We start from the raw sequence: 23,180 nt of genomic DNA on the forward strand, positions 1-23,180 counted from the left end.
ATTTTTATAAGCCAAGTGTTTGCTCTATCCTTTGGGGCAATTTGACTTCTTATTTCATCCTTGAAACTCAGATGAGTCACAGAGATAGCATCAAAAGTTTTTGTTTACTTTGCTTAGCCTAGAGGTTATCAGAAACATTTAAGAAATTAAAGGGAAGGATCTTTCAATATATTGCAGCCTCTGCTTTGTGCAGTGCTAGGATTAATCACCACTTTCTCAAGAGCACAGCTGTATCAGTGACAGTCTGCTGGCAGGGATTGTTTCAAATAAAAAAGGTCACTGCTGATTTTTAACAAAAAGAAAACTTTCTTCACTTCAATAAGCATAATTATATGGTCACGCATCATCTTCAATCCAGATCTTGCTGCAAGTTGAGAAATCAATACTGAGCGTAGCTGAAATCAATGAAACCAAGCAGAAACCCCCACTGGGTAAAACAAATGTTTTGAAAACCCCAAGGCTCAGATTAAAAGACAGAGGATAGAGGCATCTTAGGCTATGTTCACTCTAAGAGTGTGCCAAGAAGAGAAGCTTGGATTTGGAACTCAAATTTGCGTTTCAAATAGATCCACTTCACCCACAATTTAGAGTATGTAGTGCTGTTCACACCATCTAATTCAGTGAAGGGGATCCTTTAAAGTTGGGGATTCATTTATTTTTTTAAAAAAGCAGACTCTTTCTCCTCTTTGGTGCATCCTTGTCCGGAGGGGGGGGGGGGAAATAGAGTTCAGCACATTGGGTAGCTACATTAGAGTTCTGACTGACAGCCAGAATGGAATCAGTAGGCTCATCTACACCAAGCAGGACATTCCACTATGAAAGTGGTACGAAAGCAGTATGTGAAAGGCAGGAGCCACACTACTGCTTTCTGGTAGCACTGAAGTGCACTGACAACTGTTGGGGCCCATTGACACATCTACACTAAGCAGGATATAGCACTCTGAAAGTGGTATATGGTATGTGTCAAGGGGCCCCAACAGTTGTCAGTGCACTTCAATACCGCTATAAAGCAGTAGTGTGGCTCCTGCCTTTTATATACTGCTTTCGTACTGCTTTCGTAGTGGAACATCCTGCTTGGTGTAGATGAGCCCACAGCCCTACTGAAATCAGAGCCACCAATCTTCACTGATCCTTGTGTTGTGTATTTAAAAAAAAATGAGTGTGTGTGGGGGGGAATCATGCTTTGCTGCCAAAATTCAGTGACACACTGCTACAGAGGCTTATAATGGACAAATGTAGCTTGTTTACCCCATTCTCTTCTATTGGGGGGGCAGGAGGAGTATGGTTTGTAGCTGGTTCAAGGGGAGGGAATCAGCCCCCAAACTGCCCAAAGGTGTTACACACTCAGGCCATTTCTACACCTTTTTTCCTGAGATTGTCCCGGGATCATCCCTGTGCATTTAAATGACACACAGGGTATCCTGGGAGCAGGCAGGGACGATCCCTCAATTTTCCTGGGATAATCCTTAGGTGTAGAAAGGGCTTCACTCACATGATCCCTTGAACATGGGATGGATGAAACTCTCAATTTCAGTTTATCTTTCAATTTCCAGCCTTAAGTTCAGCTCATCTAGAACTTTTGGATCCTTTTCTAAAGTCTGCAATCAGACACATTTTTTATGTGCGTGCCCAATACAAACATTATATTTTTGCTAATAAACATTTTTTGTCTGCATGTTCCCCCAATGCATACATTTATGTTTGCATTTCCACTGCAAAATTCGGAGGAGTGCAAATGTTGAATAACTGGCTTGCATATTAGTTTCAAAATGTGAAAGTAGGTAAGTTCACATTAAATCAAATGGGTTTCTTCTAGGGCTGTGCACGCACCCCCGATCCACGACTTCCAGATCGGGCCCACTCTGCGTCGATCTGCCTGTGGTGAGCTCCGCTTCACTGCGGAGCTCCGGATCCAAATCAGAGCTCCATTTCCCCCCATAGACTTGCATTGAAATCCAAATGCCTATAACTTTTTTTCTGTTAAGGTTACAAACCTCAATATCAGCACCATGAGAGATTATCCATGTATCCACATTCATGCTCAGTTGGAAGTCAATCCAAGCCTCCACTGATTTTAGGGGAATATTTGAAAATCCTACACCCCATTTTCAGAAATCGGATTTACTTTGACATCTTTACAGATACAAAGTTGAAAGTGGGCACCCTCACAGATGCCATCCATCTAGATTCACATTCATGGCAAGTTTCAAGCCAATCTGAGCATGCCCTGATTTTTGGTGATTTTTTTTCATTTTAAGCATCACCCCCTAACCCCCATTCACACCCCTTTCGAGAACTCCATCAGCTTTCATGTTAGAAACCTCAAAATCACCACCATGAGAACTTATCCATGTATCCACCTTCATGCCCAGTTGGAAGAAAATCCGAGCCTCCACTGATTTTTGGGGAATTTTTGAAAATCCTACACCCCATTTTCAGAAACAGGATTTACAATGACATCTTTCCATACCTGCCCATAAGGATCCATTGCAAAGCGCGTGCCCATAGCAATCAATAATAGCATAGAATTCTCCATAGAGAAACCATAGGGATCCATTGCAAAGCGCTTGTCCATATTAGCAATCAATAGGACAGATGATTTGGGGGAATAAAGATTTTTTTCTAAATAAGGATCTTCATCTCAGGTGAAACACTTAAAATGCACACAAACACACACCAAGAAATATTAAACAGGGTGAGCACGCAATGCAGCTGCCTTTTATCACAAGGAAGGATACCCTGAGTCAAAGCAAGGCTGGAGCTGAAGGGAGGCGCTGCTTCAGGGGGAGAAACGCTGTTCCACCAAGGGTGAGCTATTCCACCTGCTCCCCTCCCCACCACCACCTGGAGGCTTTAAAAGCAAGGCTGGACCTGAAAGGAGGCACTGCTTCAGGGGGAGAAACGCTGTTCCAACCAAGCTTTCTTTTCTTTTTATCTGGTTTGTTTTGCTGTGAACTTGTATTTAGTATATTTTTGAGTATTATTGTGATGTTGTTGATTAGTATATTGTTAAATATTGTTGTAGTTCTAATTTTTGTAAACCGCCCAGAGAGTGTCGGCTATTGGGCGGTATAAAAATGCAATAAATGAAATGAATGAATGAAATGAAGCAAGAAACGCACAAACCATCCCTGTGGGGTGGGCACAAAGGAGGACAGGCAGCATGCTCCTGTAACACTGGGAGCAAGCATACCAGAGGCTTGTGGGGTTGAACCACAAAGCCCATCATCTGGTACATCTCCCAGGCACCAGGAGGGCAGAGAGGCAGGCAGAGATGTACGACTATGCCATAGATTTGTAAACCGCCCAGAGAGCTTCGTGCAATAAATAAATAAATAGATCTATAGGGGAGTCAGTCCCAGCAGATACTCCACAACAACAGCACCCTGGCAGAGGTGGGAAGGCAGGCATGCAGCAGACATTTCTGGGGGCACAAGTAAGTGAGCCAAGGATTGCTTCAAACCGTCCCTGTGAGACAGGAACAGCACAGAGAGATGCCTTTACTTTTGCATCCCATAACTAATAGGGGGCTGGGAGGATAAGAGTAAAGCTTTGTGATTCTTGCTCCAGAGTTGATTGACTGCACTGTGATCACTCAGCCATTAGTAAACAATAATAATAACAATAATAATAATAATATTTATTTATTACATTTTTATACTGCCCAATAGCCGAAGCTCTCTAATAATAATAATAATGTTAATAATAGCAGTACTAGTAATATTAATATTAATAATCACAACAACAATAAGAACTTGAACCACAGTGAAAGCCTGCCTGACTTCACTGGAGAGGGAAAACCAGGAGAGCTTTGGCTATGGGGTGGTATATAAATTTAATAAATAAATAAATAAACACAGGAGGGGTGGAATTAAAGCAGCAGTGTTGCTGAGTCACAACAACAAGAAGATTTTTTTTTTTAAAAAAAGGCTATGTCTGTCTTTTACCAGTAAGAGGAAAGTGGACGTGCCCAGGAGGAGGGGGAACTATTGTGCCAATTTGACTGATCCTGACTAGGTACCAATCTGTGATGCAGCTTCTCATCGCTGGAAAGCCCATCTCTCGTTTACTGTCAGCTAAACTACATGTTAAATTAATTGTAAAGCTGAGGATTAGCTTTTCTTTTCTTCCACCCGCGCTGCTGTTTGTTTCCCAAAAATGCTTCCTCCTTCCCCCCAACTTTTAGGGAGGGTGGAGTGTATATATATATGTGTGTGTGTCCGTCCTTCTGGTCCTTGTTTCAGCTCATCACTGTGACTTTACATTTAGAGTGTGTGTGCAAAACCTCTCTGCATGCAAAGACCTCATTATAAGTTGTAGGTAAGCACCACGCTTAGCAATGTGTGTCATACTGCCACTCCCTGGCATGTCCTGCCAGGGTGTGTCCTACCTTCTCTGTAAGGGCAGCTGGAAAGAAAGTGCTGGGGGAGCTTGATTCAGGTTGTGGGGACTCCATAGAAATCCCTGCACCTACTTGAGGACTTGGGGCATGTCTACACCTGCCTTTTTCCCCGGGATCATCCGGGAAAATACAGCCATAGGTAGATGACATATATTGGTATAATTATAGACCTGTACCTATAAATAGAACCATACATAGGTCCAAGTTAACTTACATGTTGATACTAGACCTTTTAAAAGTTCAGAGATACATTAGCTTATGTTCTCACGAACCACTGGGCCTCCAAGCAATAAAAGAAAAAGCTTATTTAGTAGTTCTGGTAGCAGAAAATTTAAAAACGTATATCTGGAGGGTTTGCCAATAAAAGAGGTTTGAATTACTGACCAATTAGCCATTTCTATGTTAAGACTCCCCACATTAAAAGGATCTCCATCAGCACTGGCAATTATGATAATCTCAGTCCAGCTAATTGAAACAGAATTCAATTTAATCTTTTAAATTTCAATTGGAAACTTTTCTGGTTATTTAGCTTCAGACTCTGCACTCCCACTCACTGGTTGCTCATATAGCCTTTCTCATCTTAGATCCTTTCCTTCCTTTGATTATTAAGCTCATTTCCTCATTTTGAGTTATCACAGTCATTTTCTGTATTTACCTAAGATTGGCTAAAGTCTGTAAGATGTATCATCTTGCAAGTTTTTGTTATTAGACATTATCCTATAATTCACTAACTTCTTGTTGCTGGCATGCTTTTGCAATTTAATTGAATTCTAAAGCAAGACAATGTGTCTGATTTATTTACTTATATTACTAATAACATGGTAAGTAGGTATAGAGAAACTGGGAACTTACACCAGATCAAACTATTGGTTCACTCAGTTTTGTCAGCACTGACTGTCAACGGGTCTCCAAGGTTTCAGAAGGAGTCTTTTCCAGCCTTACCAGTGATAAACGTTTCACATGTAAAGTGTGTGTTCTTCCACTGGGCTATGGCCCAAGCCAAATATTTTGAGAGTCTAGGCCAGAGACACTTTAGCTAGAAAACAAGCAACCCACCACAGATCCTATGTAGCCACTCAACACCCTTTATTCATCCCTCCCTTTGATGGTCCTTTAGGTAATCCTGTTTAGATAATCCAGAGTAGGTAACCTAGTGCCTAGCAGATGTTTTGGAGTAATTCCCATAATCCCTGACCACTGGCTATACTTTCTGGGGCATATGGGAGTTGTAGTCCAAAATACCTGGAGAACAAGAGGTTGCCTACCGCTACTTTAGAAAATAATCACATTGCTAGGGCAATTGTGAAATCATGTTTGCCTCTCTCAGTTTTCTGGTGAGGTCAGACTTTCAAATGCAGAGCTACTGGGTTGACATTCTTTCGAATGAAAGACTTGTTTAATATCTTTGTAAATTTTACAAATATACTTCCAAGCACATTGGAAGCGGGAACACTCCCAAAGCTGTAACATGACTGCTAGGCCTCCCTTGAACCCCAAAGAGCATCAGCACCCTTCTACTTAGCCAACTCCGGTTAAAACTGCTCAGTTCTTTCCCCTGTCTCTATATTTTCAGTTGCATTTCTTTGTCCCTCCCATAAACTGAAAGTTGTCATCTTGTAAAAACAGGGGGCAGATTTCTGGCCATTAAGGAACACCAATGTTCTTTTGTTAAGTCCCTGGTCATCCATTTGTTACCTGGTAACAGGCCCATTCCCAGTAATAAAGACAGCCAAACTCATTACACTCTATTTTGTTGACTAATTTAGCTTTCTTGTCATTATTTTTCTTGGGGAGTACTTGTCAGAAATGGCAGCGTTATTGCATTGTTCCACCTTTTCTTTCTACAATGGGTACCTGATGAAAAGATAAAGAATGAACTGGCTTTGGGTATTAAAGGAAATAAAAGTGACCTTTTGCAGACTTTCATCATCGATGTGAACAGCATAGAAATAACAGGTAAATTGTTACTTTAAAACATTGAAATGAGCTATTTGCTTTGCTACTCCTGTTGTCTTCATTGATATACATCTTCTACTCATACCAGCAAGTTTTTCTGAAGTTATCAGGCTCACTGCCACTTCCCATCTTAAAATGTTGATATACAACCTCAACTATTCTTCAAATAAGGCTTTTACTGAATTTGTTATATGAAGAAAGATGAGTCTAAAAAGTTAAAAATCAGATACTGGCCATAGCTAGATGGGGCTTTATCCTGGGGCAATCCCCAGGGTTGTCCCTGTGCATTCACATGATGCACAGGGGATCCCAAGATCAGGGAGGGATGATCCCTCCCTTGCCCTGAGATCTCGCCCTCTCCTTTAGGCCCGGTTTTTCCGTGGTCTCAGGCTGAGCCCGAGACCACGGAACGTGTGGCTGGGTGCCACAGTTTGTCCCGGCTCCTCTCAATTCCTTGCGAGGAGCCGTGACCCTCACATGGGGCACAGAGCTCCTCAGGAGCACTGTGCCCATCGGGGGGGAAGAGGGGAAAGTACTTACTTAAAAAAAATACTTACCTTTTGCGCACGAGCGTTCGTCTACTGCTGTACCCTTAAGAAAAAAGGGAAAAAATGGCAGGCATGATGCCTCTCCCTCTGAGGTCATCACGCGCCGCATGTGTACTGATGGGGAGATCACGCAATAAAATTATTGCGGATCTTCACCCCTCCACCCCACTAGACCACTAGTCTAGCTAAGGTCACTGTGTAACATAAAGTGAGAGGGGAAGATGGGAAAGTTTTCAAAGGGATGACTCTCAGTAGGACATTACAACGGGGGTATTTCATTGCCTCCCCCATCCTCAAAGAAACAACTCCAAAAAAATGACCTCCGTGCTTCGAATTTTCAAATCTGAGGCCCAAGGCTCGCACAGCCCTATCCTATACATAATTCAACATAATATTACTTCATTCTTAGTAGGCATGCACAGCACTGAGCTGTAAACATCTTTAGCAACATTGTCCGACACAGGACTACTGATGTAAAAACATGATTCCAGTTTTAGAAGATAGAAATTATAGCAGCTAACTTATAAGGGAAACCTGAACAAAATAATTGGTGATCTCTGACAGCCAAAGCAATATACCCATATACTTTTTCACACTGTTGTATAAAGCTTCTAAAATAAATAAAGGGAATGCTTGCTTTAAAAACAATTTTGAGTTTTCTGATTTTTTATTTTTATTTTTTGCTTTACAGGTTTGGGAACATTTAGTACAAGCAGTCCTTTGACATCTTCAGGTTTGTAAATAGAATGTGACATGATAAAGTGGGTCTTAGTAGGCATGCACAGCACTGAGCTGTAAACATCTTTAGCAACATTGTCCGACACAGGACTACTGACGTAAAAACATGATTCCAGTTTTAGAAGATAGAAATTATAGCAGCTAACTTATAAGGGAAACCTGAACAAAATAATTGGTGATCTCTGACAGCCAAAGCAATATACCCATATACTTTTTCACACTGTTGTATAAAGCTTCTAAAATAAATAAAGGGAATGCTTGCTTTAAAAACAATTTTGAGTTTTCTGATTTTTTATTTTTATTTTTTGCTTTACAGGTTTGGGAACATTTAGTACAAGCAGTCCTTTGACATCTTCAGGTTTGTAAATAGAATGTGACATGATAAAGTGGGTCTTCTTTGTATCAGAGGTTCCATGTGTATTTGTACTCAGATTATATGCTTTGTTCACTATCTTTTCCACCCATAACATTCATAGTGAACTTGTATAGAATAGGATTCAATAGACTGTGTGAGTGGTGAACAGTATTGGCTGTTACATCACACAAATATATACCTATTTTAATAACCAGAGCCTATACCACTTAGGGAATCTTAAGATAATTAAGCATAAGTTCTTAAAGTTTATGCTTTGAAAAGTTTGATGGGTAGATATATTTTTGTTGTTCTATCTTTCCAAGGTAATGGAAGAAAACATTTTAAGATGGATTCATTTTCTTTCTCCAGTAGATGGCATTGTGGTTTAGTTTTTTGAAGTACAATAATAAAACAAGGCATCCAAAATGTCTTTTATAAGCACTGTTATTCATATCAGTAATACTGGTGGTTCTTATTGGTAGGCCACTACTGATTTTGTCACTGGATTTTCCAGGGTTCCAATGCTTATGGAAAGGTATGAAGGCACATGGTCCTATTAACGGCATTTAACAGCGTTTAACAACATGAGCTGAGTTTGTTTGTTTTTAATGGAACCCAGAATAGCTGTTTTTATACGATACTGTTGTTTTCATGCTTTTTATGTTATTAAACTTTGTATATTAGTTTTTAATGTTTACTTTTTTAAAACTTTTGTAAACCACCCAGAGAGCTTCGGCTATGGGGCGGTATAGAAATGCAATAAAGAAATATAAATAAATAAATAAATAAAGCAGGGATGGGCAACTTGTGGCCCTTTAGATGTTTTGGCCCACAACTCCCATCAGCCCTAGCCTGCATAGACAATGGTGAAGGATAATCCCAAAGCATCTGGAGGGCCACAAATTGCCCACCCTTATGTTAAAGGAAGAAGCCATAGTTCAGGAGGGGATCTACACAGAGTCGTCGGGGCGCCCTGAAGCCGCTTGGGTGCAACTCCAGGGTGCCCCGAAACTCCTAGTGTAGATACATGTAGATACCTGTCCAGAAGAGACGGAGGAGGAGGAGGAGGCGGTGGCGGCGGCAAAAAGTTCCCAGGGCTCCTGTCAGATGCGAGGATGCCTAGAGCGTCCTTGCCACCACCGCTCACCTCCCCGCCGGCCTCGGCAAGGACGCTCTAGGCACCCTCGCATCTGACAGGAGCCCTGGGAACTTTTCACCACCGCCGCCCCCTCCTCCTCCGAGGCGGCTGGGGAATCCGGCCGCATCCTTGCTGCTGCCGCTGCTGCCGCCACCTCCCCGCCGGCCGGGTCAGAGAGCTTGGCAGAAGAAGGCGGGGGGGGAAAGCGGAAGAAGCTCTCCGACCCGGCTGGCTCTTTCGACGGCAGCAGGAGGCCGGTGGGGAGGTGGGCAGTGGCGGGCCCAGGACACATTACTTATACTGTTTTCAAACTGTTTTTAAAGTGTTGTATCCTGCCTAGTGTAGATCTGGCTGGCCCCAGTGGTGAGCAGGACCAAAGACAAAGGTGTTGGGGCCAAATCTTAAAAATGCCAGCATACTGTAGCTTTAAGCTTCTTCTGTCAGTAACTAAGCTTTAGGAGAGGCAATTCAACCATTTAGAATGGAGAGGCGACATGCAAAAGCTGGGAAGCCATAACAACTGGCAGTTGGGGGAAAGGGGCTTGGCCATTTGAGGACCTGCAAGTCTGTGATTCTGCACCCCTGTTTATAAAACCATGGGGGTAGTGGTGATGTCTGAACCATGTTAATATGGTTGCCTAAGGGGATTACCATGCACTCAGTTCAAGACAAGAGTAATACTTTAATTATTTAAATGAGCAATTTAATAATTGTGACTGGCCACTTACAGAAGTTTGCAGGTCATTTTGATGATGTCGTGAGTCTCCTGCACATCTCCCACTCTTTTCCCCAGTTATGCCTCTAAAAAATAAACCTTGGAAACCCCAATTTTTATGAAATGTCTCGGGATTTCCTGCCATGTGTAGTTGAAGTTATGCTACAAAACAACCACTAGAGGGCTTTATCCCATTTATCTATATGAGCTGGGAAGTTTAAAATTACAGGCCACATAATCACTGCTCTCCTCCTGTGTAATTCAACTCACTTCAATGCAAAGTGACGGTAAGCAAATGTGATTTTCCTTTAATCTAAAGGGCTTCATAGTGTTGTGTTTTCTACTGCCTTATAATCAGAAACTACAGATGAAGGTTATTTATTTATTTATTTAAATATATTTCAAGTCATTTTTAAAGCTATATCTTTTCAAAGTGATGTAGAAAAAGGAGTAAGACAGGATTAAAAGATATAGTAGCCACATAAGACATACATCCAGATTTCTTTAAGAAAGCCACTCTGACTCACAAGCCATTTATGGTATGTGGGGTGACCATATGAATTTCAGCAGGAGCCCTGCCCTCTTTTGTATCTGCTCAAGAGGGCAGGGCTCCTACAGATTTAACTGTTATGATGAAGAGGGAATTTCACCAGGTGCTGCATGCATACAAATTACACCTGCTTGAATTCCCTTTCCTATACAACTGTTAAAGATACAGGAGCCCTGTCCTCCTTTCCATATGGTCACCCTAATGGTGCCAGTTAAATCAAGGAGTGAAGAGGATGTATGAAGGCTAAAACAGAGATAAGTTTAAGTCTGTATTTAGTGATTAAATAGTCATTTTTAATCTAGAAGAGGTGCAAGGAGATCAGTCCAGATTTTAAAAGCCCCCCCCCTTGCTCTAGGGTCCCAATCCAGATTGGAGAACCTACACCTACTGTTAGAATAAAAAATGGAAACAAATGTTGTTTTTGCCCTGAATGCCTGGACTGAAAACATGTCTGTACTCTGTAGAGAAAAATTTGTGGGAAGATTTGGGTCCTTTTTCATACAGTAGGTATATCCTGCTGTTCTGAAGTTTCAAGAAATCAAAAGCAAGCAGGTTTTCTGAATAATGCCATTTTCCTTTTACAAATGTATTTTAGTGAAATGTTTACCTCCTGATGAACTGTGTGCTGATGGTATAAGCTGCATAAGAAAAGAATTATTTTGTGATGGAGTATCAAACTGCCCAGATGGTTCTGATGAATATGAAAAAACATGTGGTAAGAATTTGAGCTTCTGCAATTAGCCTTTGAACCTCCCTGAATCTCTCAACATCATGAACTATTAAAAAAAATATTTAACCCATCAGGAATGTGTGTGTGTGTGTGTTTGTGCAAGACAGAGATTTTACCTATAGTTTTCCCCCTATATAATGATAAATAATGTATTGTAGGTGAATTTGTACTATGGAAAAGTAATATTCTGTCTATAACAGAATTTTATGTAGTTCATCATTGCTATCCTTTATATGCTATCCAAAGCTTTCCATGTGGTAATGCTTTGAAACAGAAGAACCAACTTTCATTGCTCTGAATTAATGCTGGATATATGTGCTATGTATAGGGTGAGCATATGGAAAGGAGGCCAGGGCTCCTGGCTCTTTAACAGTTGCATAGAAAAGGGGATTTCAGCAGGTGTCCTTTGTAGTCATGCAGCACCTGGTGAAATTCCCTCCTCGTCACAACAGTTCAAGCTGCAGGAGCTATACTAGCATGACCAGATACAAAAGGGGGCAGGGCTCCTGCTACGTTAACTAAACCCGTTGTATGATGCACAGAGAACATGAAGAAGAAGCCATCTGTACTGTTAGAAAGCATGCCAAATTCTCCAGTTCTATTTTTCACTAATGTCCCATTCCCAAAGTGACAATACCTCTTTCATAAATGATCTGGTGTCTGAGAAGTTCTGTAAAATTTTACAATAGCATCTATAGTAGTTTTACAACTACTCTTGACCACAAAAGAACCTATTCACTTTCAAAGAACTATGCCAACACCATCCCCATTATAATTCCACTACTGAGTTCAGGTTATACTAGAGGTATAAAATCATAGCACAGGAAGGGTGTAATTCTAACAGTTTCTTCCTGTTGCTGTCAGAGGTCAGTGAAATCAATTAACTTCTCAGCTGAAATGCAGACAACAGGTGACACTGCAAACCTTCATTTCCTAGTTTTAATGATAAAGATAAAAATCACCATGAAATGGACTGACTCTACCTCAGCCCCATGACTAAATTCAGCTTTAGAAAGTGGGAACCATAGCCTGTATTGAAATGCCGCTAGTAGTAGTAGTAAGATAGAAAGATCTAGAGGCATGTAGAAAAACTGAACTGTTTTTACTAAGCTAGTATGTTATATAAAAGAAGCTGTGGTGCATATAATGTAAGAGAGAGATGTTAACTCAGTGTAAGGGTAGACTCTAGGGATATCCTTCCATTTAAAAAGGCTAGCAAATATATACTGTTCGTAACAATATTGTGTCTGAAACTGCTTATCACCATAATTGCCTTGGTTGTATCCAGGCTTGGTCTTGCTTAGTGAAGACCAACTGAAATTAACAGAATTTAAATTAGTCATGACTAACTTGTCCCATTGATTTCCATGGATCCATTCTAAACATGTTGGCATTAGTTGGTTCTGAAGAAATTAACCACTTTTCTTATTATCGTAATGACAAATCAAGAAAATCTCCTTATATTATTGTAATGAGTCAGCACTGGCAAACAAACAAACATAAACAAATATGTGGTGCCTTTCCTTGAAAAATGCATACAAATTTGTGTTGCTCCAGAATCAGAATACAAGATTTACCTCATGAATTGGAGGGTGGTCAATAGGTATGAGATTCGTGTCTCTTGTATAAAGGGTTCATTCTACTTGAAGAGACTTTTCGGGGATCATCAAGATATTATTTCTGACATATTGGCTGAAGGGGGCAGGGGATATAGTTCCTGCAGAAAAGTGCATCAAAATAGGAATTGGGAATTACCATTCCCCCTTTGGAATGATGGTTGCAGTTGATCTGTAAGGTAATCTACCTAACCATTTTCTCTTGGTCCTGCTACAGAAAATAAATTTAAATGTTGCACAGTAGAAGATAGACACCTAAAAACAAGAAATCGTGCTTCTCTAGACATTAAAAATGTATTTAAAAATCCTGAATCAACATGGCTGCTAATATAATGAAGCTTGTCTCAAAACTGGGAGGGTGTTCTTTTCCTCTCATAATGTGATACTGAGGCAAAATACTTTTAAAACATTTTTTTTCATTTTTATCTATTTCTAGCTTTCAATGAATTGAAAAGATAATGATTATTTATTTACAGCTACACCCTGTGATGGAAAATTTATTCTGACTGGCTCCTCTGGGTCTTTCCATTCCATTCATTACCCAGAACCCTATATTTCAAACACTTTTTGCCGATGGATTATACAGTAAGTCACTTCACAATGTTTTGTATTAACTAGACTCTTATCTGCAGATAAAATGCAACCATTTTTGTATAATGAATTCTTAACAATTTTGCTTATTCACTTAATATGAATAATTATTAAATGTTCATGCTTTCCAACTAGAGCAGTGCCTCTCAGGGCTTGGGACAAAGCAGAGACAATTTATTTATTTATTTATTTATTTATTACATTTTTATACTGCCCAATAGCCGAAGCTCTCTGGGCGGTTCACAAAAATTAAAACCATAATAAAACAACCAACAAGTTAAAAGCACAAATACAAAATACAGTATAAAAAGCACAACCAGGATAAAACCACGCAGTAAAATTGATATAAGATTAAAATACAGAGTTAGAACAGTAAAGTTTAAATTTAAGTTAAAATTAAGTGTTAAAATATTGAGAGAATAAAAAGGTCTTCAGCTGGCGACGAAAGGAGTACAGTGTAGGCGCCAGGCGGACCTCTCTGGGGAGCTCATTCCACAACCGGGGTGCCACAGCAGAGAAAGCCTTCCTCCTAGTAGCCACCTGCCTCACTTCCTTTGGCAGGGGCTCACGGAAAAGGGCCCCTGTAGATGAACTTACGGTCCGGGCAGGTACATATGGGAAGAGACGTTTCTTCAAATAACCTGGCCCCAAACCGTTTAGGGCTTTAAATGTCAATACTAGCACTTTGAATCGTGCCCGGACCTGGACTGGCAGCCAATGAAGTTGTAAAAGGACTGCCGTAATGTGATCTCGCTGGCCAGTCCCTGTTAGTAAACGGGCTGCCCTGTTTTGTACAAGGTGAAGCTTCCGGACCGTTTTCAAAGGCAGCCCCACGTATAACGCATTGCAGTAATCCAAACGAGAGGTTATCAGAGCATGGATAACTGTAGCTAGGCTATCTGTAGCTACACAACATATGGACACCATTTTAAATCCCTACCCTGGCAGGTGTCTCTAGCAGATACCAGCTCACCATACACATGGAACCATTTTCTCTATTTTATAAACTTCTGGAATGGAGAATGTGATCAAATGTGGTGCACATAAAATGATTGATAGGGACTTCCATTTAACACCTTTTAAAATCACAGAGCTTACTATTTACATTTAATTTTGTAGAACTGAATACTAAAACTTGTAGTGTAACAAAACAGCTCCAGTTCAGGTAATTCTAGAAACAGTGGCCTTAGCTAGACCTAAGGTTTATCACGGGATCGTCCCTGTTCATGTAAATGAGACACAGGATATCCCAGGAGCAGGGAGGGACGACCCTGGGACAATCCCGGGATAAACCTTAGATCTAGCTAAGGCCTGTGTCAATTTTGAGGGGGTGCCCAGGAGTGTGTGTTAGTTCTGGAAGCATTCAGCAAATTACATGCAGTCTGACACTTCCTGTCCTCTCATGATGACATAAACATGCTGGGCACCTGCACATGCTATTGTCATCTTCTGCCTATGAACAAATTCATCTAAGGCAGAAGCATTACTTCAAACAGTAATCCAAAGCAGGTCTGAACTTATCAGTTGGTTCCCCCACCCCACTTCCTTCCTATTTAACTGAGCTCTGCTTTGATGAAGATACTTCCATTTCCTCAGTCAATTTTGTGCTTCTTTCCTGAGCAAATATATAATATCATTATTCTTTTTGTGGTTGCAGTTAAATTACCCCATCATATTAAATTAACCAAATATGCCTTACTGAGTTACTTTTCCCAGCATTTGTCCTGAGTTCTTTTATTGTCAGATATAATTTTCCATGCTTCTTCCATCTACACAAGTGCTAACAAAAGAATAAATAGAAAGGGTTACAGGTTGCGTAAAGAATGTGTTCCACTGTACCTTCCAAACTGACTCTGACAAGCATGTTGAAATGGTTGTGGTAAAACATATATTTTGATCGCATTCGGGAACTGCAACCAGAAAGGAAAATAAATTAGTAAATTCAAAGCAGTTTGCGGTTTTTAAGTTCATATTTACAATAATAATAATAATAATAATAATAATAATAATAATAATAATAATAATAATAATCAGATTTTCATGTTTATAGAAGAAGGAGGAAGACATACCAATGGAAATGAAGTCTGTTTTTGATATGGTGCTACTATTTATTAAATAATTACTGTGATATCCATGTAAGCACCACTTTCATATGGTCAGATACATGCCAATCTCATATAAATTGTACACCTGATGCCCATGTTCAGTCCACAATCTTCCATGCCAATGTTTTCTAAATTTGGATTCTCTGGAATAATCTGTATTAAAAAACAAAACAAAGAACAGCCTGACAAATCTCTAGCCCTTCTAAACTGAAGCAACTTCATATTACTTAATTAGTGGATATTCTGTCACTTCATAGATGCAACCATAAAATCTAGCATGTTTTAGGATTTTTTTATGCAGCACATATGTGATGAGGACTCTCAAAAAGTCAGTGTCATGAATTGAATGCATGCATTACTGAAATATAGTTGCAGTCTTCTCCCATATTAGAGAAACCACCAACAGTACATATAGTACACTCCTAAATTTGTAATGTGTGTGGTGGCCATGATATTAACATGTACATCCTAAGTATTCCAGATGTTCATGTTTATAGAAGGAAAAGGAAGACATAACAATGGAAATGCTGACTCTTTATTTTCAAGTAGACAATGTAATGCAAAAGCAACAGAGTCTTGTGGCACCTTAAAGACTAACACATGTAGTCTGACATGAGCTTTTGTGGACACTTCATCAAATGCATGAACTATTAAATTTGTCAGTTTTATATTCACATCCTGGAAGTGGGGAGGGAGATTGTAAAATGGGTTGTGAGAGGAAATTCAATGAAAAAGAAAAGACACTGATGAGTACCTTAACAGTTAACAGTTACCACTTAAGTTAAACTGTTAAGGTAATTACCACTGTCTGTACTTTTTGAATTTCAATTCCCTCTAACAACATGACATTGTGGCTCCCACGGGCTTGGGTGTTGTCCTGTTGTGTGAACCTGTAGAGCTTCATTTAACCCTCACATAACCCTATAACAGACAATGGATTATGTGAGTGTTGTTCAACCCTCACATAACCCATGCTTGCCAGGTTCATGACAACCCCTGAGTGAGGGTTGCATATTCACAAAGGTGGCTGCACGCACCCCACATGCACCACAGCCTCACCATGGATTAATAAACCATGATGGGCTGTTGCATTGTGCAAAGCGCCCTAATGTGTTGACTATTAATATCAAGTGGGGATGCCCTCTTATCCGTGCTGCATTGCCTGGAGTTGACATGTGGCAATTTGAGAGAGGATAGCCTTGATCTAGGCACCTGACTGTGGAACTCCTCCTTCCTCATATATGATCAGCACCAACACTTCCAAGCTTCAGTAACAACTAAGGAGCTATCTGCTTACACAAACTTTTGATTGAATTGTTTATTTATTTATTTTATTACTGCATTGTGTAAATTGTTATTTCTTTGTGTTCCTGTTCTCCCTTGTTTGATTGGTTTTGGGTTTTGGTTGTGTTTTATTCTTGTGTTTTATTCGTTGTACCCTGCTTTTGTAATGAAAAGTGAGTAATAAATTTTATAAATAAATAAAGATCTGTGTTCATATTTCTATGGATCATGTAAATTGCAATACGATTATCACAGAATAGCTATGAAATAACATATTTTGTCCTCTTTTTTTTAGTGTGAATCAAGACCTGTCCATTAAATTGAACTTTAGTGCTTTTGATACACAAAATTATGTGGATACTCTAAGCATTTATGAAGGTGTAGGCCCAACAAAGATTTTAAGAGGTAATATGTATTTTCAGTGTGTGTGCATAATATAATTTTAACAGAATTCAATGTTACATAGTGCCATGTGGTAAGCACAAAACTCTTCATTCACAGCTTTGTAGATGTTCCAAACAGAACACGGAGTTCCTGCATGAGCAGAGGACCCATCCAACTTAATGGAGGAGATAGCACCTCATGTATAATACTTTCAAAAAATTCCATTGTTTTTATTTTACCCTGTGGCACTTGCAAGTGTACTTTTCAACCCTATAGGCTTTTATCTGATCACTTTTATTATCTGTCATTTCCATCTTCTTGTCATTATGATACTTAATGAAACAAACAGCTTGTCTTTTCTCTGCAGTTGAAAACAGATAACCATGTACACCAGTGGGAATAAGAGTGCTCAGCTCTTCATGTGACAGCGTCATAGAAATGATTATTTTGTTTCCCGAGAAGTTAGAGTAACACATGAAGTGTATTTAAGCAGCAGCCTCATTAAAAGTTGCTATTTTCATTTTAAGATTTTGAAGAATAACAATGCATGCTAGGATATTACTTCAAACTCTTGTGAGGGCAGAAACTGTTTCAGTAGCAAATTGCTGGCTGCTTAAATACCATTGGCTTCCATTGATTTTAAACAGCCTGTGACATTTGCTAGGAAAATTCAATTTCATTTATTACATATAAAATAACTATATGTAGAATAAACAAGGGAGATTTGCCTTAATTTTCCCACAAAGTAAACCCTATTTATTCCTGATTATTTGAATGTATGTAGTATTATCCACTTCTGACATCTTTTATGTCTCTTTTTTTTATTCCTAGCTTTCCTCTGGGGTTCTTCTAATCCTGGTACGATTCATATTTTTTCTAATAAAGCCACTGTGGAATTTGCTACAGACTATACTGGAAATAATAATGGGTTTAATGCAATGTATACTGCATGTAATACGAGTGAACTAACCAGTAAGTAATTTTTGTAGCTTCCATTTAAATTTCATAGTAAATACCATAGTGGCCACTGCAACAACAACAACAAAATCATAACATTGCTCGGGTACAAATATAGATACATCTGAAATTTGTGTTTTGCTTGGTATCAGTTTGGAATCCACTTTTTCATATAGTGTGTTTTGAATCCAGGTGATATCTCTTTGATTGTAAACACATTGGGCTGGTTCACATAATCACAGCAGCCAACCATGGTTCATTTAAGCCATGGTGGGCTGTGGCATATTCCAGCAGCCATTTTGAATATTCATTCCCAGTGGGGGTTTATAATAACAACAACAATAATAATAGTAATTTCTTACCCACCTCTCCTTTTTGATCGAGGCAGGGAACAACATTAGTACAATACAATATGAATGAAATACATAAAATTAATTAAAAGAACCATGCCCTCTTCCAGGACATTCCATTTAACCCACCCACCCCGGTTTTCTGTCCCCTCCCCTTAGGCACTTACTGTTCTATGCCAGTGAGCATGTTCATTCCCCATTGAGCTGTTTTGAGGATTTCCCTCCCTCCCCACGGCTTTCTTTTTTTTCTCTGAAGTTTGTTTTTATTTTGTTTTTGTTATTTCTGCAATACAAGTATAGCACTGATACTTCACTCTTGTTTGTGGGTATCGCTGTTCTAGCTACATAAGGACCGGCACTCAGAACTGAGATTACCATTAGTATATATTTACTGTAACTGTTCAGTTCTTTCTTTGGTTAAAAACATGACCATTCATTGTGTTCTATCTTCAACACACAGTGGGCCTCTTTACATGATTGCCACAGCCCATAGTGGCTTATTTAATATTAAGACCATGGCAGGCTTATCATGATGTCTGAATCTGGCATGGGCTGAGTTGTTGCCATGGTTAATAAACTATCCACAACCCAAAACAGCCCACAGTGGGCTACCGTGATGATGTGAACCAGGCCATTAGGTTGCATGTCTAGCTAGTCAGTTAAATTCTCATCGGATCACTTTCATATACACTTTCATTTAAATCAATCTTCAAATTTACTGAGAACACAACTTGAACAGCTGACAACTAGTAAAGAGGATCAAATATGTATGTATGTATGCATGTATGTATGTATTGCATTTATATACTGCCCCATAGCCGAAGCTCTCTGGGTGGTTTACAAGAGTTAAAAACAGTAAACATTAAAAACAAATATAAAAAGTTTAAAAACATAAGAAGCATAAAATCAACAGTATCCTTGTAAAAACAGCTATTCTGGGGTCAGTTAGAAACAAACAAACTCAGCCCATGTTGTTAACTGCCTAGGAGAAGAGAAAGGTCTTAACCTGGTGCCGAAAAGATAACAATGTTGGTCCCAGGCAAGCCTTGACAGGGAGATTTATTCCATAATGGGGGGGGGCACCACTGAAGAGGCCCTCTCCCTTGTTGCCATCTTCTGAGCTTCCCTTGTAGAAGAAATAGTAAGGGAAGTCTGAATCAAATTGAGGTTAACTGCATGGGATGAATGAGGTGAAAAATAGTCAATGAAAAGCTAGGCCTTTGAGGATGCATCTCAGAATGGCAAATAGGGTGGCCAATTCAGCAGCACCAATAAAGAGGACACAGATTTGCATAATAAGAAATGCACTAATTTATTTGGATAAATACCAATTTAGAAATCATTATTATTATTTAAATAGAAATACATTTCACCACTGCGAGGAAGACTGAACAAGGGACCAGCCTGTGTGTTCAGTCTTCTGTCCAGGTGTTAATGGTGAGCAAACTTCAAGGGTCCTGCACTCTATCTTAGTGTTATTTATCTTTCAACCTTGAACTTTGACTGGACAGTCCTCTGGAAGCCCTTCAAATTGAGGACTGTCCTCTGTAAAAAAAATAATAATAATAACATTTGACCACTCTAACAAAGAACAAGTCTGGTGTACATTGACCTAAGCAGGAATAGGAATTCTACCGAAGAACAACCAGTCAATGCATGATAAAAGGCAAGAAGGCCCGATCAGATGCTGGAAATTAAACCAGTTCTAAATGCAAAGACTAGGGGATAATATAACATAACACAATGCCCAGTTGGGTCTAAACAAATTGATGGGTGGCTTGCTAAATCTGCTCCATCAGTGTTTATTTATTGATGCATACCAGGTCAGAGACTGGGCATTGCCTTGACAATATAGGCAGACGTAGCAGTGCAAATCTGGGTGTCAAATAATGTAGGCCTAAAAAAACTGTTGGAATGGAAGTGTGTTATCAACTCTTATAGATGCTTCACTTAGATTGTGTCTGTACTTTTGCTAAATGTGTCTTCAGCCTACTGCATTCTTTATCAAATCCATTCTGCAGTGCTAACGTAACAATCTGTTATGCACCTATCTTGCTCAAATGCCCCATGATGGACTGTGCCTTACTAAGCAGCCCAATGCCAAGTCACCTTTTTGTTTGCTTATAGTTATTCATTAAACAAAAAACCTACAGTTTACAAAATAGTGTTAAGGCTCTACAATTTTCAACCAAGCACCAAAAAGCAGGGAAATTGGACATTAAGGCGTACAAGCCTTTACACCACATCCTCCCAAAGGAGGCAGAAAGTGCCAGTGAAATTCTCATTCTCCCAAAGCAGATAAACCATGAGGACCGGATGGAGAATATGATGTGCAGAGGTGACTGTGGGGTTGTGGAAAACTGATGATAAACAACTTAGGGCCACCTACTTCTCTCTCTTTTTTTTAGAGCAGCCTTTCTCCAACCTGGTGCCCCCCCAAAGGTGTTGTACTACAACTCCCATCATTGCAAGTCAGAATCTCCCATGGTCAGGAATGCTGAGACTTGTAATCTCAAACATCTGGGTTCTTAATCAGAGATGTTGTAACTCAAGGCTGCTTGCTTGCATTTCAGCTTTGGAGCCTCCCAAATTATTTCCAATATTGGTGGGGAAATGTTCCATACATTTACCCAGGAACTCACATCATTAGCAGGGTTTGCAAGATCAGTAAAGACCCAACCACCACACTCTTCTCCATCTCATTGCCATCTAATATCCATTCCGTTTCACCACCAGGGCTAATGTCAAGGCTAGGCATGGTTGGGCACCTATTGACAAGAGTCCCCTAAAGTTCCTTCTGGTTGTTCATCTGCTTCTTGTGCTGGACCACACAATAGTGGTGGTGAGAAGGATGAGGAGCTGATGTCACTGCCACTGGTTCATTGGCTCTCTGCCAGTCAAGCAAGCAAGTGGTAGCAATGATGAGAAAGAGGATGTGAATCTGGCCATCAAGGGTTATTTGAGAGTTAAACAACCCTTTTGTAACCAGTGGAGCTGGTAGTTCCTATATCAGTGGGGCAATAAAACCACTCTGGGTTTCAGTCAGAGCCAGTCAGATCTCTAAAGGAGCTATCCAAGATTCTGAACCCATTTTGGGCACTTTGGACAACTTGGAATTCTATCTGAAACCTTGAGTGGATCCACTGTCTCACTGATATAGGAACCTCCACTGCCTACAACAAACTGAGGGTTATGTGAGATGTTTTTTAACTCTCCAATAATGCTCAGTGGCCAGATTCACATAACACGACAATCCCCAAGCAGGGGTTACATATGCAAAATGTTGGATATATGCAACCAGCATGTGCCACGGGTCATCATGGGTTAAACAACCCCTAATGAGCCCACTGTACCATACGAACCAGTTCTTTGTGTTTTTGTGAAGTCCAATGGAGCCTAGCTGAGCATTATAATGCAGATGGAAGACATAAAGGATGAGGATTTGCATTTGCATTGAAGGCCGCTTGAGTATGTGTTACATTATATATCCAGAGAATCATGTCTTTCAGAGGAGACCTAGGCTTTTGCTAGACCAGGCTATATCCCGGGCTGATACCCAGGATCACCCCTGAGCATCCGGATGACGCACAGGGGATCCCGGGCTCAGAGAGGGATCAACCCTGGCCCCGGGATATAGCCTACCCCTTTGGGTCCAGTATTTTCTGCTGAGCCCGAGACCGTGGAGTGTGTGGCCCATTTTCACAGCTTGACCCCTGCTATGCCCTATTACTCACGCATAGCTGGAAGCCGCACAAGGGGTGCAGCACTCCCCAGGAGCAGGGTGGGGGGAGTGGGGAAAACAACTTTTTTAAAAAACCTTACCTGGGTGCACGAGCGTTTGTGCGCATCTGGCCCTTTAAGAACAAAAAATGGTGGGCACAACAGCTCTCTTCATGAGCTCATCACGCCTGACATATAGACTAGCACGACAGCCCGCGATAGTTGCATCACGGGCTCTCTCCTCCTCCGTCGCGCTTTTTAAGGTAGGTATAGCAAAGGCCCTAGAAATTTACTTCTGGGTAGTGTCTTTTCGGGCTGGGAAGGAGGGGGTGTACTCTCAGTTAAGTCACTTTGGCTTGTGTTACAAAAAGGATTATAGATACATAGTAGAATTTCATTGTTCATAGACTGTGACATTATTGTTCTAATTTTATTTCAAGTCAGTCAGAAAATTGACTGTACTTTTGAAGATGGCTTTTGTTACTGGATTCAAGATTTGGATGACGACGATGAATGGGCAAGAATTAAGGGCCCCACCTTTCCTATGACATCTGGCCCCAATTTTGATCATACATTTGGCAATCTATCAGGTAAGAATTAAGATCTGAGCAAAATTCACATTATCTGTTGATTTACATATTATTATTATTATTATTATTATTATTATTATTATTATTATTAAGGTACTATTGGAATATTAAACAAAATAAACTATTTCCTGTACTAAAACCTGAAAATGTTAGTTTGAGGCTACAGAAAGGCAGCTCCTTGGGCGTTTTCCCAAGGCCCCTTGACCCACTACGTAGGACTGTCTGTAGGAGTTCAAGTTTTATATTATGTGCTGTTGTCAATATTCATTTTATCCTTGGATTTAAAAACCTGATTATTTTTCTACAGTAAGGTAGGCTACTGTTACAATAATGAAAAACAACACTGCTGTGATATGCTTTACATTGCTATCCCATTGCCTTATTTACTTTGACACCTGTCACTGCATGCTAGCCAAACATATTTACTGACCTAAGCAGGGTAACTCTTTTC

At 40.0% G+C, this 23,180-nt stretch overlaps 1 protein-coding gene across 1 annotated transcript in view; it reads left to right on the plus strand.

Annotated features, from left to right (window-relative positions):
• The window catches only part of TMPRSS15 (transmembrane serine protease 15), an 81,713-nt gene that overhangs the window by 6,897 nt on the left and 51,636 nt on the right, over window positions 1–23,180 (plus strand). The window contains exons 4-11 of the mRNA XM_063127700.1: window positions 6,207–6,358; window positions 7,598–7,639; window positions 7,961–8,002; window positions 10,998–11,117; window positions 13,225–13,333; window positions 17,024–17,133; window positions 17,944–18,088; window positions 22,584–22,729. Of these exons, the coding sequence (XP_062983770.1) occupies window positions 6,207–6,358; window positions 7,598–7,639; window positions 7,961–8,002; window positions 10,998–11,117; window positions 13,225–13,333; window positions 17,024–17,133; window positions 17,944–18,088; window positions 22,584–22,729 (866 nt within the window). The remainder of the gene's footprint in view (window positions 1–6,206; window positions 6,359–7,597; window positions 7,640–7,960; window positions 8,003–10,997; window positions 11,118–13,224; window positions 13,334–17,023; window positions 17,134–17,943; window positions 18,089–22,583; window positions 22,730–23,180) is intronic.

This window comes from Elgaria multicarinata, chromosome 5, assembly GCF_023053635.1.
Source record: "Elgaria multicarinata webbii isolate HBS135686 ecotype San Diego chromosome 5, rElgMul1.1.pri, whole genome shotgun sequence".
Lineage (NCBI taxonomy): Eukaryota > Metazoa > Chordata > Lepidosauria > Squamata > Anguidae > Elgaria > Elgaria multicarinata.